This window comes from Vombatus ursinus, unplaced genomic scaffold (assembly GCF_900497805.2).
Source record: "Vombatus ursinus unplaced genomic scaffold, bare-nosed wombat genome assembly UNPS02014768.1, whole genome shotgun sequence".
Classification (NCBI taxonomy): domain Eukaryota; kingdom Metazoa; phylum Chordata; class Mammalia; order Diprotodontia; family Vombatidae; genus Vombatus; species Vombatus ursinus.
The window spans coordinates 1,905,963-1,924,129 of record NW_020954546.1 but is presented as its reverse complement, the minus strand read 5'-3'; the positions used below and the strand labels follow the sequence as shown (position 1 = coordinate 1,924,129).

Genomic DNA, 18,167 nt, shown 5'->3' with positions numbered 1-18,167 from the left:
CACACACACACACACACACACACACACACACACACACACACACACACCCCTCTGCAGAATTTTTCTCCAGCTGTGGCTACCCACTGACAGCTATGAAAAGGAGATTTTACTTTTTCCCTTAAACCACACTTCATGTATTTCTATTCTTCCCCTACCATGGACTATGTTCTTACAGGTTTCCCTCGATAACCCTCCTGCTTAGAGACACATATGGATACACTCATCTCTTTTTCTCATATGCCCCTTCTTCTATTTACAAATGCACAGAATTGGGGCAGCTAGGTGGCTCTAACACTCACTAGCTGTGTGACCCTGGGCAAGTCACTTCACCCCATTGCTTCCTCCAAAAACAAACAAACCAAAAAACCCAAACCCAAATAAATGGAATCCTCACACATTTATACCAAGTACCACCTCCCCAGCTCCATTCCTACTTCTGTCTCTGCCCAGCTTTGCACCCAAAGGCAAGGACATCACTCTCTCTGGGCCTGAGGTTTCCCTATCCCATAAGAGGCATTCACAAGAGATGAGACTCATAGACTTAGAATGAAAACCTAGACCTAGGCCAAGCCAAGTGACTTGCCCAGGATCACACAGCTAATAAGTGTCAGAGGCAGGATTTGAATCCAGATCCCCTCATTCTAGAGCCAATGCCCACTTCAGGGGGTCCAGACAGAATGAGGAGAAAGAATAGATGGAAGGAGACCCAGGGGATAGAATCTGAACCAATTTCGTGGCTAAGAGATTTCGGCTTGGTCAACATAGCTACACCCTCACAGATGAGACAGCTAGGGAGAGGGAGCAGAGGTAAGCCGCCTCTCCGCATTCCAAGGCTAGAACAGTCCCTGGCACAGGGCCCAACCTCGTCTTCTTGAATGAAGGAAGGGGAATCTGTCATCCAGGAGGCAGAGCTGGAGGGGACAAGGTTCTCCCTCTGCTACTGCACCCCTGACAGGGAGGATGAATGGAGTCCCTGCTCCACCCCTACCCTTCCCCCGCCCCAGTTAAGTTTTCAGTCCTTTCTATCCATCCTGAATGTAGCTCATCCCTTTCTACCACTGCCCCTCCCTCCATCCCTTTCCCCCCCGATCAAGTTCAGCCCCTGAAACTGCCCTTGGCAAATTGAGTCTGGGTTGCTAATTCCCACCCCAATTCCGTTTTTTCTCTTCTATCAGGGACGTCCAAGTGACTCCAGCCCACGGGGTTCCAGAAGTCTCCAGATAGTACCCACTGCTCATAGTACAATCCCACCAGCCCCACCTCCTGTGATTTCCCTACGTACCTCCTTCCCAACCCCCAAACAAGCTCTGGGCACTAACTCTTAACAGGAGGCTTATGTGAGCTTACGTCTTCTTGCCCACCTGCAAACTTTTACCCTCCAAGATGGGGGTGATTCAAGATGGATCCCGTCTGAAAGTGAAGGCCCTACCAAACATCCTCTTCTTTGAATTTATGGTTCTCTTCCAACAAAGACATGGACGCAAAGCCCATCTTCTTCAGGTAGCCTTCTCAGATTAATCTCAGATTAATGCCACCCAACTGTACCAGACTGGCGGTTCCCTGAGGGTGGCAATGGATAGGGTAGTGGGCCTGGAGCCAGGAAGACCTGAGTTCAAATGTGACCTCAGACACTTACTAGCTGTGTGACCCTGGGCAAGGCACTTAACCTCTGCCTTAGAAGGAAAGGGCACAGTACTTCAGTATCTTTGCCAAGAAAACCCCAGGGCTGGTATGATCCATGGGGTCATGAAGAGTCAGTCACAAATGAGCAATTTGGAGCTCACTGAGGGCAAGAGTTGTTTCTCTCCTACCTCCACCCGATTGGAATTCCCATAGGAGCTTAAGAATCACTCTAAAATTATTCCTTTATTCCTTCCTTTTCTTCCCCTGTCACCTACAGAGAGCTTGGGGGAAGGGAGTTGGAATTCTCTTTCATCTCTCCCCCTCCTTTCCTTCCTGGGAGTTCCCAGAGGGTAGAGATTCTCTCTCTCTCTCTCTCTCTCTCTCTCTCTCTCTCTCACACACACACACACACACACACACACACACACACACACACACACACACACACGAACACTGGGATCTTCCTGAAGGCAGAAGCTGTGTCTCTTCCTGCAGGGTATAAGGATGAATACATCTGATCTTTCTCGAGGTCCATTCAGACCCTTTGTTTCTTCCACTCTCTGGCACCTGGCAGCAGATCCTTTTATTCCACCCTGGTGGCCCAACACGCACACACAGCGAGCAGCTTCCAACAAGTGAGCTTTTGAGGCAGAGATAAGTGACAGATAAAAGAGTCAACCCTTCAGAGCATGGCAAGCCAAACAATCCTGTTAGCCCTGAGGTACAGATTCTCACTCCCTATCATTGCCTACAATAGTGGAATGGGCACTGGGCCTGGGGTGGGGGGGAGGAGAGGGGAGGAAGCCCAGACGTCTGGCTTCCCGCATATCGATCTGACCTGCAGTTACCCGAGTAAGGAAGGAGAGCAATAATCCAAGACCTTAAGATGGAGAAGAAAAAGGGGAAGGTGTCTCTGTGGGTAGGCACTGGCCAAAGGTACATTCGCCTAGCCTAGAGGCATCTTCTGGTCTTCCCTTCCCTTCCCCCACCATGATCTGGGAATGGAGTGAATCCAGGCAGGACACAGAGCTTGGGAGACACAGGACCGTAGGTTCAGAGCTGAAAGGGCCCTGTGAGGTAATCCAGTCCAGCCCCTTCATTTTAGAGATGAGGAAACTGAGTCCCGTGTAGCCTAGAGTCATATAGCTACTAAGTAGCCAAAACAAGATTCAAACCCAGGTCTTCCTGACTCCAAATCCAGCGCTCCATCGACCTATAAATACTCACAAGCTCAGAGAGATCGGAAAGAGGCAAGGGGACCAGGAGGCTTTATTAGCATCGTAGATTTAGAACAAAAAGGTGTATTGGAAAGATCGTTGGAGCTGGAAATGTGGGGTTGAATCTTGTCTCCCATGTTAATTACAAGCAAGTCACTGAACCCCTCTGGGTCTCTCTTTCTTCATCTGTAAAATGGGGATGATAACACATCTCTTTTACAAGATTATTGATGAGGATCAAAGGAGATAAAGTAAGTGTAGTGGGGGAGAGAAGAATTGATCAGGACAGCCCCAGTCAGCTAATTCCCTCCTCCCAGCGTTGATGAACTAACAGAAATGTAAGGGGACAAATAACAAAGACAAGTAGATGCTGAGATAACAAGTAGATGCTGAGATCTGAAGCTAAATTGAAGGAAGTCCATTAGTCAAAGCAGATGGATTTTTACAGGGCTTTTTTGTTACTCCTTTAGGGGTTGTGAGCCAGTCTTCAAACCAAGTCTGGTGGAATTAGAGGATGGTAGTCATTGGGTTGCTCTTTTTTATTTTATTTTATTTTAATTTTTTGCCTTTTTGGTGAGGCAATCAGGGTTAAGTGACTTGCCCAAGGTCACACAGCTAGTAAATGTCATGTGTCTGAGGCTGGATTTGAACTCAGGTCCTCCTGACTCCAAGGTTGGAGTTTATCCACTGAGCCACCTAGCTGCCCTGTGGCTTTTTAAAAAACAACGAAAACAGGATCCGCCCTGAGGCTCTCGTCAACAGATTGGTGACTCTCTCCCCAAGATCAGCACTTTAAGAAGGATCTCAGTCCTGTTTCATCTCACTCGTATCTGGTCTCCTCCTCACCGGCTGCCTCCCTACCCACCCTACCGCTTTCCCTTACACACTATGTTCCCCACCAGAAGCATTGGCTTGTAATAATGATAGTAATGATAAGAAAACAATGATGATAACAACACTCATGATAGTAATTACTAGTGCTTTAGGATTCTCAAAGCACTTTACACATATTATTTCATTTGATCCTCACAACAACTCTGGGAAGTAAGTGCTATTATTAACTCCATTTTACAGATGAGGAAACTAAGGCCTTCCTTGGGTAGTTATGTTGTGCAGGAGATAGACCACCTGGTTTGAAGTCAGGAAGACTCATCTTTCTGAGTTCAAATCCAGCTTCAGACACTTACTTGCTGTGTGACCCTGGGCAAGTCACTTAACCCTGTTTGCTCAGTTTCCCCAGCTGTAGAAGAAAAATGGCAAACCACTCCAGTCTCTTTGCCAAGAAAACCCAAGTGAGGACATGAAAATGACTCCAGTGTCCAGGTCCAGTGCCACTCTCCTGAAACACTGAATGGACTCCAAGCTTTAGCACAATGAATGTTAAGCTTCTTGAGTGAAGGAACTATCTTATTTTGCTTATATTTACACAGTGCCTGGTACATAGTAAAAGGCCTAATAAATGCTCTCTCTCCCCTCCCTCCTTCCCATTCTTCTTTCTTTCTTTCCTTCTTTCTTTCTTTCTTTCTTCCTTCCTTCCTTCCTTCCTTCCTTCCTTCCTTCCTTCCTTCCTTCCTTCCTTCCTTCCTTCCTTCCTTCCTTCCTTCCTTCCTTCCTTCCTTCCTTCCTTCCTTCCTTCCCTCCTCCCTCCCTCTTTCTTGTTGTCTTTCTAAGCAGTTACCTGAGACAGCTCCAAGAAGTGTGACTTCTGGTAGCAGGGAAGAAAGCCATCTATGGAAGAATCTATCCCTTGAGAGGAAATTGCTTCTATCCAACCAGTAGAAGACATTGTACTCAGCACTGTATCATGCTACTGGTTCCCCAAATAAATAGATCTCAATGCAAATGTCCTAGAAACCCAGGCACTGGGCGAGTGGTCAGTGGACTTCCAAGATTAAGCATATCTAGCTGAAATCAGACAATTTTTGTACAACCCAACTTGGTACCAGCTTCATTTCCCCTCCACTTCCTCTGTCCCTCTCCTTCCCCACCAGGCAAATTTCTGTCTAGGCTTGCTAACTTCCAAGGCTCCCTACCCTGCTGAGGATGAAACACCAGATGCCAACCAGGTGGGCTCCCAGCCCTCTTGGCTGGCTGGCATCCCTTTCCTGTCTACAGCCCTGCCCACACAAGCTGTGTCCTCTCTGGAGGGATTCCACTGTCTGACAATCTGGTCCTGACCTGACTGCCTGTCTAGCTTCTACTCATTTTTTTCTGGAGCAAAGAGAATGACTAGCTTGGGCATTACCCACCTCTGCACAGTCCTTATAACCCTGCCCTACCCCCTCCTCCCCCTTCCACTCTAAGAGAGAATGGGGAAGGAGAAGATAGTGAAGGAGGCAGCCTTAGGAACTGGAAATGCTGGTTGACATTCTTTTTTGAGGAGTCCATCATCTCGTTTGTGAGCTGAAAGAGGCAGAGCCAGTCTCTTGCCTTCAGATGAGGGATACTGGTAGTGGTGATGCCCTCCAGAAGAAAAAGAAAAGAAGAAATTGGGTATGGTTCTTGAGAAGAAAGAGGGTAGAGATGACTTTTCAAAAATAAAATTAGATTGATCATTGTGGGGTCCTCTACTCTTATCCCACCTGGAGTCTGGCATTCAGTTCTGGGAATATGTTTTAAGAAGGATGATGACAAGTGTAAGCATCACTACAATGGTGAGAGAGCTCAAATTTGAAGGAATCTGGGATGTTTAGGCTGGAGAAGACCTAATGATTGCCTGGGGGTCAAGGGGTGGGCACCCAATTAATTTTTAAATATCTGAAGTGTTGTTATATGGAAGAAGGGCCAGATTTATTCAGCATAGCCCCAGAAGGCAAAGTACTGGGAGGCAGATTTCAATAGAAAGAACTCTTTAACAATTAAAACTATTCAAGAGTAGAATGGGCCTGTCTTATATGGTTGTGAGTTTTTGGAGGTATTCAAGCAGCATCTGATGACATGCTAAGAATATCATGGAGGACAATCCTATTCTGGGAAGGGCATCAGACTATCATAGATGTCTCCAAGGTCCACGCTAGCTCTTGGATTCTATGAGCTGCTAGGATGGACATGGAGGATTCCTAGGCTGGGAGAAGTTCTTTGCATCACATGTTTCTCCAAGTACATTCTCTGCTTCCATCATTAAATCACTCTTAATGTGACTTGTGATCACCAAATCTCAGCCCCTCAGCTTTGCCCTTGAGGATCTTCTTTTTTCTCAATATTTTCCCAGTTTTATTTCACTTTACTTCCTAACTGGACCCCTCAGACCCAGCCACATCCATCTGCCTACCCCTGTACTCCCGGCAAATCTTGCTTGTTTCCCCCACAGATTCTTAGATTCACAGATTCCCCATAATCGGAAAGGACTTCAGTGGCCATCAATAGTCTACTCCATACTTGACCAAAGATTACTTCTACTGCATCCCCAAGAGATTCACTTGCCTTCTCTTGGAGATGACAGATGAGAATATACCCACGACCTCCCAAGGCAGTCCATTCCAGTATGGGAGTAGCTTCGTTAGCAACATTTCCCCAATACACGTATGTATATGTGTATGGAGTTGGACTGGAGCCCTTCCCTTAGAGGTAGGGTTGCATTCAGGCCCCTTCCTATGAGACATGTGTTCTGTTCCCTGCTCCATAGGAAGGGCTGCGTTCCACAGTCTTCTGCTATACTTAGCAGCAAGCAAATATTTCCACCTTCCACCAATTTTTCTTAATTTTCCCCTCTAGAGCAGAGTGAAACAAATCTAACCCTCTTCCACAAAAGAGCCATTAAAACACTTGAAGACAGCTATTATATCATCCCTGAGTCTTCTCCAAGTTAAACAGCCCCAGTTGGCATGTGGGGCATTTGTATGGTGTGGGTGCATTGGTATGGTACCGCGCAAGGCCCTTCACTATGGATTGCCTCCTTTAGACAACAGCTTGTCAAATAAGTAGTACACAGAACTCAACACAATTCATAGGCTGTCTCATCTGGGATACCTAATTAGTAGAGATGGCCTCTAAAAAGCCATGGTTCCAAAGAGCACTGGATTTAGTCAAAAGGCTTGAGTTCAAATGGTTACTCTGATATATGACCTTGGGAAAGATATGAGACCTTGTTGGGTCTCAGTGGCCTCGTCTATAACATGAGAAAAGGACAGGGGTGGGTATGCCTCACACTCTATGGCTTCTGTCAGTCTAAATATATGATCTACCCCTCCTTCAGCTAAATGGGCAAATAAGGAGAGTATATAAACTATTGAGGCAGAGTTGGGGCAGGTTGATTAGACTAAGCCTTCCAGGAAGAGGTGAGCTCTGAAGGAGGCCCTTCGAGTGCCTGGACTCGGGGCTGAGGGGGTTGGGAGTGGGGTTCTTCGTGCCTCCCTCCCTCCTCCCTGGCTCACAGCTCTTCATTAGCCAGAGTCCCCAGCTTTCCAGGAAATCTCATTTCAGCAGCTGGTCTGATTCATGGGCCTGGTTTCCCAAGCGTTCCCAGAGCAGCTCTCTGTCAATAATGGTTCTTTACAAGGTCCCCTGATTCGTTTTCAGGTTGAAGACAAATTTTTAAAGAGGAGTTCAGTGTCGGGGCCATTCCAAAGGGGCTGTTAACTTAATGTCCCTCCTCACTCCCCACACTCCCCCTCCAACTACACAGGGGTCAGACCCTGCTGGTTTCCAGGAACCGTTTCTTCTGCTTCGTTTGGAATGGGGAGAGAGGTGAAGGGATGAGGCTGCCCAGGGCTGGGATTCGGGGACTTGAGGGCTCTGCCTATAAGACCTGACCATAAGGCCCCACGCTGTCCCCTGGCCCTCGGCCTATATTGCTTTGCAAGAGCAGGGATGATCATTTAGTCCCTCCCCCTGTTTCCGTGAAGCCCTGTCCTGATATCCCAAGTCCCCTTACAGCTCCATCCTATTTGGCATTTAAAGCCCTTTACATTCTGGCTCCAACCTCCCTTTCCGGGCTTCCTGCGTTTTCCTCCTTTCCTGCACAATTTGTTACAGCTAACAGTCCCTTTGCTGCTCAACATTCCATCTCTCGTGGCCGTGTCGTTGCACAGGCTGTCTGTCCCCCATATACACTCTCCCTCCTCACCTTCAGCTCCCTTCAAGGCTTACCTTAAGGGCCATCTCTCACATAAAGCCCGTCCCCATCCCTCCAATTGCTTGTGCCTTCCTCACGGAAATTCCTCCGCATACATTTTGCCTTGACTTACCTTTATTCGTATTTTCTCCCCAGAAGAAGCTAAAGCCTTGAAGGCAGGGGCTGTCTTAATTTTTGTCTCCCTGGTACCTGGCACGTATTAGGGCCTTAATAAATGTTTGCTGAATAAATCAAATGAATGGCTTTCTCTATTCTCGGTCTTTGAAGACCTTATTCCAACGCTTATTGCAAAGTCTCATTCTTCTGATGGGGAAGCTCTTCCAGAAATCATACTGGGCTTTGCCCAAGTACGCCTGACACCAGGAAGATGGATGAGACGGTTAACTCAAAGCTCTTTGGGGAATAAAGTCCGAATTTCTCAGCCTGGTGTCCAAGACTCCCCACAACCTAGCATGGATGTCATCTTACCTTCTAAAGCATTATTTCATATCACTACCTACAGGCAGCCCATTGTGCTGGGGTAAGGGGACTTGGGTCTGAATCCTGCGTGGGTACACACCAGAAAATGCCTTCCCCTTTCCGAACCTCAGCTTACTTATCTGTAAAATGGAGATAATAATGCCTGTATTGTTTACCTAATGGGGCTGCTGTGAGGTAGGTGCTTTGCAAAACCTTAAAGGGGAATTGTTACTGTGACATTCCAGCCAGACTGTTCACTATTCCTCAGATCCTTCCCTCATTTCCCGTGGAGTGTCTCTGTATATCTTTACCCTCTCCACTATCCTAGCATGTTGAAAGCCCAGCCTGCTTTCCAGGTGTCCCTCCTCCATGAAGCTTTCCCTAATTTCTTTAGCTAAACATGACCTCTCCCTTCTCTGAATTCTCCTAACACTCTTACTTGCATGCAGTGGATAGAGTGAACAGAACTCGAGTTCAAATCCAATCTCAGACACTTAACAGCTATATGACCCTGGGCAAGTTACTTAACCTCTGTCTTCCTCAGTTTCCTTAACTGTAAAATGGGGATAATAATAGCACCTATCTCCCAAATGGTTGTGAGGATCAAATAAGGCGATATTTGTAAAGTGCTTAGCACAATGCCTGGTATGCAGTAGGTGCTTACTAAATGCTTGTTCTCTTCCCTCTTCTGTTAGTCATTTGTGCATCTGCCATCTCTTCTGCTGGACTATAAGCCCTTTAAGGGCAGAAGCTCACCTTTTCTTTCCTGACGTGTTGTAGATGTGATCTTGAGTCTCCAAAGGCTAGGCAGGCTGGACAACTCCACCAGGTGCTGCCAAGAGAGAAAAGCTTGGAGCATCCTGGCCCAGTGATGGGCTATGTGTCTGTCCCACAAAAACTAGCCTTGCTAAGATTGGCCACCACATTCTGCGTTAAAGGTCACCGATGACTAGACAAAGGAGCAAAGGGGTGCAGAGTAGCAAAGTGCACAAGAAAAATAAAAGCATAAATAAAAAGCCAAGTGGTAAAGAGGAAAGAGTGTTGGTTTCGAGTCAGAGGACCGGGGTCCCCATTCTAATTCTGGTATTTATTTGGACAAGTCATTTGTTCTCTCTAAGCTCTAGTGTCCTCATCTGCAAAAATATCACCATGATCCCACCTCTGGTGCTAATTAGCTGTGTGTCCTCAAGGAAGTCAGAAACTCCCCTGGGCCTTGGTTTCTTCATCTGTAAAGTAGAGTAGATAAACTCTACTCACCTCCATTAGAACAAGAGCTCCTTGAGAGCAGGGACTGTGTTACTTTTCTGTTTGTACCTTCAGCTCTTAGCACAGCACTTTGCACATAGTAAGCAGTTAATAAATGCTTGCCTGCTTCATTCATTCATTCACTCATTCTAAGGTCTCAACTAACTTTTATCTAGGCAACTGGAAAATGATATGGCCAGTGGTTTTGATGGCATCAACAGGAAATGAGACTCAGGTCCTGTAAAATGGTGGGGAGGGGAAGGGAGAGGATGGACTAGATCAGAGGTGATAGTACCAGAACCAGACTAAAATATTTGGCAAAATCAATAAAAATACAATGGAAAATAGATGATGTTAATATGTAGTTTTCTAAGTCAATATGCAGCCCATGGGGATCTTTGTGTGTGGTTTAGTGGCCCCTCTGTCCATTTGAGCTTGACAGCACTGGGCCTGATGACCTCTTGGCTCTTTTTCATTAGCTACAGACCCATAATCATTTGATTTGCCATAGGGTTATGCCATTTTGGGGCTACAAGAACTCTTACAGAACAACTCCTGAGTTGTTGGGGGATCATAAGATCATAGATTTAGAGCGGGAAGGCACCTTAGAGCCCATTTAGACCAACTCCCTCGTTTGATAAAAGAGGATTCTAAGACTCAGAGAGGTCAAGCAACTTGTCCAGGCACATGCAGCTTGTTAGTGTCAGAGAAGGTGGCATGGGTACACCTCCTGAGTTATAGAGGAGCTATGGCTTTGTAATGAGAGAGTAGAGCAAGTGTCCACAACGATGGCTGCAGATGTTAAAGAAACATCTTCCCCAAGTGCCTCGGACAGTGCTCCATACATGTAATGGATATGTCATCTCCGATGCCTGCCAAGGGTCTCCTCTCCACTTGTGCATATCCTGACCCGTTTACACTCTCTCATCTTGTACAGTTCCTCTTCATTCCTTCCTGGAAATCTTCCATGAATCTACTCACCATTCTTTTTCATCCTTTAATATTTTGTGGCAAGCAACAGTTCAACACTTGGGTTATCCACTTGTTGGCCCTCCCATCCCCCACCTTTGATCCATGAATTTACTTTGCATTTGGAATGTGTTTTTGCATTTATGTTGGCAAACAGGAGTGTCTGCCACCTTACGTAGATCCCTTATGGATGAGTGAAAGGATCTTGACATGAATTGTACAAGATGAGAAGGCATAAATGGATTGCAATCTGCATTGGTGGGGGGAATGCCTACACAGGAAAATCAGGGATCATGGAAGAGCAGGTGTGTCTGTTATTCTTCTAAATGACTTCCAATGAAATAATGGAGGCTACACTGTGAAGAATGAAAGTTACCCTGAGATCAACCCTTTCCTGAAATTCTATCTACACTGAAGATGAAAACATCACCTCTCAGAGTGATCCCACTCTAAAGTCTCAGCAGAGTTTCTCCTTGATTCTGAGCTTGCTGCTAGGCTCACCCTGGCCCCGTTTCTATGATTCCATGTTCTGCTTCCCCCTTTTCTGTGGCCAGTTCCACACTGGAAGAAGCATTAGTAAGTAGTGTGTGCAAACCTACCCACTCGTGTGTGTCTTTTCCCTTCCATTCACCCCAGCCCCATTTCCATGTCAAACAGTTGTGTATCTGTGAAGAGGGGAGGGGGCGTACACGATCACACATGTGTATGTGTATATAGAACAAAACAGAACCAGGTGTGCAGCACATCTGTTCTCCGGGTCCCTCTGCTCCCGCCCCATCCTGGTCTTTTCTGTTTATTTATTTAAGAAAAGTCAGACACAGTGGTGGGTAAAAACCCAAATGGAGAAATCACATCTGAGAAGTCACATCGTCCATTCCAGCTGTCCCAGGGTGGTGGCGGTGATGCTGGTGCCCTCAGCTCCCACCCTTAAAGACAATATGTCTCCTGGTGCCCTCGGACCCACCCCATGGGGGTCTGTGTTGGTGGAGGGGAGGAAAGGCAGCCTCTCCGAGCGCCTCCCCCACCCTGCCACCCCACCCTGGCCCACCCAGAAAGGGAATAAACAGCTGGCAAACCCATGACAAGTGGCTAAGGCGTGGTGAAGACCTAGCTGAGGAAATCACAGGGTTAGAAGAATTCCCGCCTAATTGGGAATTAGAGGGCAGTGCCCTTGGGTTGGGAGTAGGGGTGAGACATTGTGGGGAAGCCACGAGAGCCTGGGCAGGTGGAGCTCCCCCTCTTCTCTGCCCTCCCACCCCTTAACTCTTTCTGGGATAGTCTCATTGCCCCCTCTCTGGGCAATAGATTTTGGGGTGGAGGGGAAGGGTTGTGGACGGAGTAGACATCTTCCACACACCAGCTCCCTGCCCAGAGCCTCCATAGTAAAGAGGAAGGAGGAGAGAAACCCTCAACAATCCCTCGGGGGAGGAGATTTGAGGGTATGGGCAAGGTGAGGGTGGCAGAGTCTGGCTCCGACCTTGACCCCCATGGGCTGACCCCGTGACTAAGGGCTCCCACGGGAACTCCCACAAGTAACCTGGGGAGGTTCCCAGCATCTGGAAAGGGATGGAGCCTCCCAGATTTTCAGGGGGTATGACTTCCCAAGCCAGCCCCAATTCTTCAGCTCTGCAGCTCCATCCCTCAGGAGGGCTGGGGGGAGTCCCCTCATCCCCTTCCTCAGGACAGAAATCCCTGAATGTAGGTTTGAGAAAAGTCATTGTGCAGCTTGGGGGAAGGGAAGGAGGAGAAATGGGGGACGTGGGAGGAGAGGGAAGCAGGCCCCCAAGGAAGGGATAATCCTGGGGTCAGACAAAGCTTGCAAGGGGCACACAGGGCAAAGCCCATGCTTCTCTCTCCCTCCCCCAATTTCTTTTTCTCTCTCTTGTCTACACACTGCCTCTTCTCACTCTCTGGGGAAAAAAAAGTGGTGTTAGATCTTAGAAGGCAGTGGAGACAGTGAGAGAGGGAAGATAGGGCCCTCCTTCAATCCCTTCCTACTGGGCTAGTCCCTCCAGAGGGAGAACCAGCGGCAAGTGGAGGGGAGGGGACAAGGCCTCAGAACCAGCCCTGCCCAGGCCTAACCCAATGTTAGGAGGTGGGGAGAAGGTTAGGATTTATAAAACCCAATCCAACAGGGCCCGGAATAAGCCGGGAGGTTGAGTCAGACTCTTCCCGGAAAAGCAGCTGAGTGGGGCCAGGGTGGAGGCTCGGGGTAGTGGTGGGAGGGGCATCTAAGCAATCTCTTTGATTCTGCGGATGTAGTTGTGCAGGTCCTGGGGGGCAGCCAACGTGCCCCCTGCCACATCTGGGCAGCCCCACCTCAGGTCCTCCTCCTCCTCTTCCTCCCCAGCGGGCACTGAGTCATAGGCTAGCTCCTCAGAGGGCATTGTGGTGAAAGTGGTGAACTTGACCCGCTTGCGCTTGGATGTGGGGGAGCTGGCCGGGTCCTCAGCCTGGTCCCGGACTGAACCCCCCGAGCTGCCATCCCCTCTCCCATGGACTTGACTCTGGACGCTGGTCTGGGAGCTGCCGCTGCTGTGGTGGTCCCCGTGGCAGCAGGTGGGCACGGCCTCCAGAGGGTTGCCTGCAGGGGGTGAGAGCTCACCCTGGGCCCTGAGGGGCTGTCCATTACCCAGAAAGACCCAGTGATGGGAGTGGTCCATGCTGGTCTGGCCCTCAGGGGGGATCCTCTTGTGCCGATACCGGAGTACAAATACAATACAATTGATGAGGAAGACGAGGATGGCCAGGCAGAAGACACCTAGTAAGGCGTACATCCCGATTTCCAGGTCCGTCAGCCCCCGGGGCATCTGGGTGAAGCCAGTGGGGATGGGAGGGAAATCCTCCGTCGGAGTCTGGGCTGGGCCAGCAGTGCCTGGTGTGGGTGGCCCCTGAGGGGAAGCAGTGCCAGGGTGGCCAGCCCATATGACCTCATCCTCACTGTCTCCACCGCCCCCACCTGGGCCAGGCTGGCTCGGGCCAGGGTAGTCATAGGTGGGATCCTCTTCCTCATTCCCGAAGCGTACTCGCAGCCCCACAGCCGCTGTGGCCAGGATGCTCTTCCGCTTGGATTTCTGACAGCTCTCTGAGATGGTGAGATCAGCCTGGAGCAGCAGGCCTTCCCCCTCAGCCTCGGCTACCACAAGGGGGAAGGCCCGGTCCTGGGTCACAGTGGCCACCCTCTCGTCCCGGCTGCTGACCAGCAGCGCGTAGTCTCTTGGGCTGTATAGGGACAGGGGAGCCGTGGTGCCATCACTGTAGGACAGCCAGAGGCTCAGGAGCGCTTCCTGAAAGAGACGATGTAGTTGCAGGGTGAATGGCCAGGGAAGGGGACCAGGGAAGGGGAAGGCTGAGAAGGGGAAAGGGGTTATCGAGGTTATCGTCTTTCTGGAGGAGGTGGAGATGGTGAGTGGGGGAGAGACAATACTGGGCAGAGACTGATGGAGGACAGAGGATAGGAATGCTCTAATGAGGTCACATTGGAAGCCATCAAATCCAACTCTCTAGACCTAAACTATCCCAGCCATCCCAATACATCCTAAGGACCCCTGGGCCTTGCCATTCGCCTTATGACCACTCCCTCAGGATTTACACCTTTCTATCGGCCCTGCAGCTGAACTTTCAATGAGAATGTGAGCCCCTTGAAATCAGAGATTTTTTCATTCATTCAAAGCCTTCCCTTACCACTTTCCTCCTCTATCCCCCCAACCCTATTATCTTAATAGAGTCAATAGATTCAAGTCTCCTGTCCTGCATCATCAGGCTCATACTTCCTTGTCCTGCTTTGGAAAAGATGAAGAGAAATCTGTTTTGACTCTCCTTTCATGTGCATAGGGGGCTGTTATTAGCTCCTCTATTCTCTGGTCCAAGCTCTCCTTGGCCTCCTCTCTTACACTCTAAATAACTGTAAACTCCAGACCTAGAAAGGATTTTAGAAACAACTCAGTCCAACCTCATCATTTTAAAGAGCAGGAAACTGAGGCCCAGAGAGAGTAAATAATTTGCCTAAGGTTGTACATCGAGTCAAGGCCAGAGGCAGCAACAGAACCTGGATGATCTGAATCCACTGACCAAGGGTTCTTTCTGCTGTGTGACTCTGGGCAAGTCACTTAAATTCTCTGGGCCTTAGTTTCTTTTTTTTTAATTAATTTAATTTGATTTATCAGCAATCACTTCCACAAACTTTTGAGTTTTAAATTTTTCTCCCCCCCCACCTCCTTCCCCAAGACTTTGTGCAATCTGATATAGTGAGCCTCAGTTTCCACATCTGTAAAATAGGGGTGGTGGTCTCCGCAATATCTGCCTAGAGTCTTTTTCAGCTCTAAGCCCATGATTCTGTTATTCCTTGCTCCACGCTGTACTCGGTTAGCTTTTCTGCATCTGTCTCCCAGCTTTTTTTCTTTCTTTCTTTTGCTATTGTTTAGGCAGCAGAGGGAAGAAGCTATAGTTGGGGTTTCACAGCTGGATGGAGTTGGGGAACACAGGTGTCTGGTCCTCCAGAGACCTGGGGACAGGTTTCTCAGGTTTCCAGGAGAAGTCCTCTCTAGTCATTGAGTGCAGAAAGATGAATTACTAGACCTTCCATAATTAAGTCTTTACCTAGCCAGGATAGAGCAATGGGGTGAGGAGGTGAGTAGTTAACCTCTCCATGTTCGAGCCCCTCCTGAGTCAGGAGGGAGCAGTAGAGAAAGTAGAGGAACACACCCCCTGTAGTCACCCCAGTTGGAACAGGGTGGGAATATGAAGCAAGGCACCCAGGGCCTCTGGCGCCTCTCTTACTCACCTGCTTGAGGAAGCTGAGGGTCTGCTGGGCTGCTGTAGTAGCCAAGATGGTGTGACTATTCCCAGGGCTGGGGCGGAGGGAGAGGGAGAGGCTAGCCACCACCTGGCCTCGGAGCTCCGTGATGCTGACCTTCTCCTCTGTCACCGTCACCATCGTCTCTCCCAGGACAGCCTCGGTCAGTGGGGACACGACCTGGAGGGGAGGAGCAAATTGGATGCCATGCACTCAGGTCAAGGGATGAGTGTGGGGATGGGGAGAGGTAGGCTCAGGACGACAAGTGACTTGTGGCTGCCCCAACCCCAGCCCTTTAACTGACCTCCCATCTTTCCCCTAAGAAGGATCCTTCTATTGACTAAAGCTCATTGCTTCAGAGCTATGAGACAAGAACAGGTATATGAGAGAGACGGGGTGAATGGGAATGATTAGGGTTTGGAGGAGGAGAGCTGGCGTCAACCTCAGAGTATCCTTTGCCTCCAGGGTCTTAATACAGAAGTTTAGCGGGGGGGGGGGGGGGGGGGGAGTTGGGGGGGGCGTTGGGGGGGAGGAGGAGCAAAGTCCTACCTTAAATGGGGTAGTCCCAGGCTCGAGGCCAGCCAAAGTGCTGCTGTCCACCAGTTGGGCCACACGAGGGTCGCCCACCCTCATGAAGTCACTGACCAGGTCGGTCACCTCCACCAGCCAGTCAGGGCCCAACATGGTGACCACCTGGTCAGTGCCCTCAGACGACGTGGTATGGAACTGAGTGAAGACCTGGAGCGTGGAGTGTTGGTACTGCAGAGTACATCCCCGGTTCTGCCGCTTCTCCTCCTCTTCCTCCTCCTCATCTTCACTCTCCCGAGCTGACCTGGGCACAAGCAGGTAGAGAGCAGGGTTAGGATGAATCCTTGGCCCGCAGCCCCATGTTTTATCTCTGTGCTACAAGAGTACATACACATACGCAAGCATGTGTGTGTATGCATGTGTGCATGTGTGTGTGTGTATGTATGTATGTGTTAAAGAGGAAAGGAAGTGAGAGGGCAGGGATGCAAGGGGCCAGCTGGGTTAAGTCTGAATATGTCTTTTCTCTCTATACAGGCCTGGGGAACCTGCGGCCTCCAGGCCACATGTGGACTTCTAGGTCTGCAAGCATGGCCTTTTGATTGAGTCCAGGTTTTATGGAATGAATCCTTTGATTGAAGGGCCCACTTGGCCCATCCCTGCTCTGTGACCTCACTTTCCTTGTCTTGTCCTTCCCACTTGCCTGAGCTCTAGAGAAAAGAAAATAGAATCTCTTGTGTTGGGGACGTGGAGGGGACTGGGCCCCCTCTCCCCTCTGCTCTCTGGTTCTACCTCACTCCAGGAAATAGCCTGTTATAGGAGATTTTGTTTTCTTCCCCTCTCAGTGTTTCCAGGGTTGGACTGACGGGCTTTTAAGGCTCCTTCAAACTCTCAATCTGTGATCCCACGCTTCACCTCCTCCTTCCAACCATACACTCTCTTACACCTTCTTCTCTTGCCATCTCTCCCTTTTTCACTTAAATATCACAGAGAAACACTCAAGCCAGTATCCTCTACTCCAGCCCCAAGGGTCTGAGGAGCTAGGCATCTCTTTCAATAGTGTGAGATGATGTAGAGTCCTAGATTTGTAGTCAAGAGAACTTGGGTTCAAACCCTGGCTTTGTTGCTTATTAGTCACGTGGTTTTGGGCAATCACTCAGCCTCTCATCATTATAATTTGGGTTAATCTCTAATGCCTCTCCTATTCCAAATCCTATGAATATTGCTCTTCTTTCCTTCCCTTTATGCATCTTTATTTTTCTAGCCTCTTCCATGTTCATCCTTCCCTCCCCTCTCCGTGTGTGTGTGTCTGTCTCTCTGTCTATCTCTGCCTCTATCTCTCTCTTTGTCCCTCTCTCCTTCATTTCTCCTCTCTGTTGCTTCTCTCCCATTATTCTTTTTCCTTTTCTCTGACCTTCCTACTGGATTTTTCTCACCCCAGGAGCTCAGAGTGGGTGTAGACACTATGTGACCTTGAACATTAATACGTGGGTAAGAGGAAGTGTATGCCTGCCCCTGTGTATGCCCAGGACTGATGTATGTGTGTGTGTGTGTGTGTATGTATGTACATGAATCTGTATTGGTGAATGCACTGGAGGTTGAGTATGGCACCCAGTAAGATCCCCTTGGGGGGTGGGGAGGCTCTATGTCCCCAGAGGTCATGTCTGTACCTTCTGTCCGGGAGAATGGGTACCCTCCAGCCTTTCACTTGGCTGAGCTGGGCATCAGAGAGCTCAATGTGTAATGGTAATTTGGGGACCCAGACAGTCATCTCCAGGGGGGCGCTCAAGAGGTCGTATCGGAAGGTCACCCGAGCATTCATGGAGCCCCGTGACTCCTTCCCGCTCACAAACACATAGTCACAGCTGCTGGACACCTGTAGGGAAGGCAAGTGGGGGGTGTGAGTTAGAAACCAGGAACCTTGTCATGATGTGAAGACCCATGAATGGATCTGAAGCCTTAGGAGGACCAGACGACTTGGCAGAGACGAGGCTTGGCAGGGGGGCTGCTGGAGGGCTAGAGAAGAGCAGAGGCAAAAAGGAGCCTGGTAGAGAGGAAGCGGCTCCAGGGGCCTGGAAGGAGGAGCTGCTGAACAAGTAACTTGGTAGAGTAATGTCCCTGCAAAGCACGAACTCACCACCAGCCTGGCTTCCGCTCTGCTTCATATTGTCTCTCTGTCTGGACCTCATTCTCCAGCAGGCAGACGCCAAGGGTTTAAACACAGACATGTCCCCAAAGGGCCGCTCACTACCCAGCCCCA

General features: G+C 49.2%; 1 protein-coding gene across 1 annotated transcript in view; it reads right to left on the bottom strand.

Moving 5' to 3' along the window:
- Positions 1-11,332: 11,332 nt before the first annotated feature.
- Positions 11,333-18,167, bottom strand: part of LOC114043355 (transmembrane protein 132E) — a 113,317-nt gene continuing 106,482 nt past the window's right edge. The window contains exons 7-10 of the mRNA XM_027862442.1: positions 17,578-17,783; positions 15,932-16,214; positions 15,371-15,562; positions 11,333-13,874 (exon numbers count right to left, since the gene is read on the bottom strand). Of these exons, the coding sequence (XP_027718243.1) occupies positions 12,819-13,874; positions 15,371-15,562; positions 15,932-16,214; positions 17,578-17,783 (1,737 nt within the window). The 3' untranslated portion in view covers positions 11,333-12,818. The remainder of the gene's footprint in view (positions 13,875-15,370; positions 15,563-15,931; positions 16,215-17,577; positions 17,784-18,167) is intronic.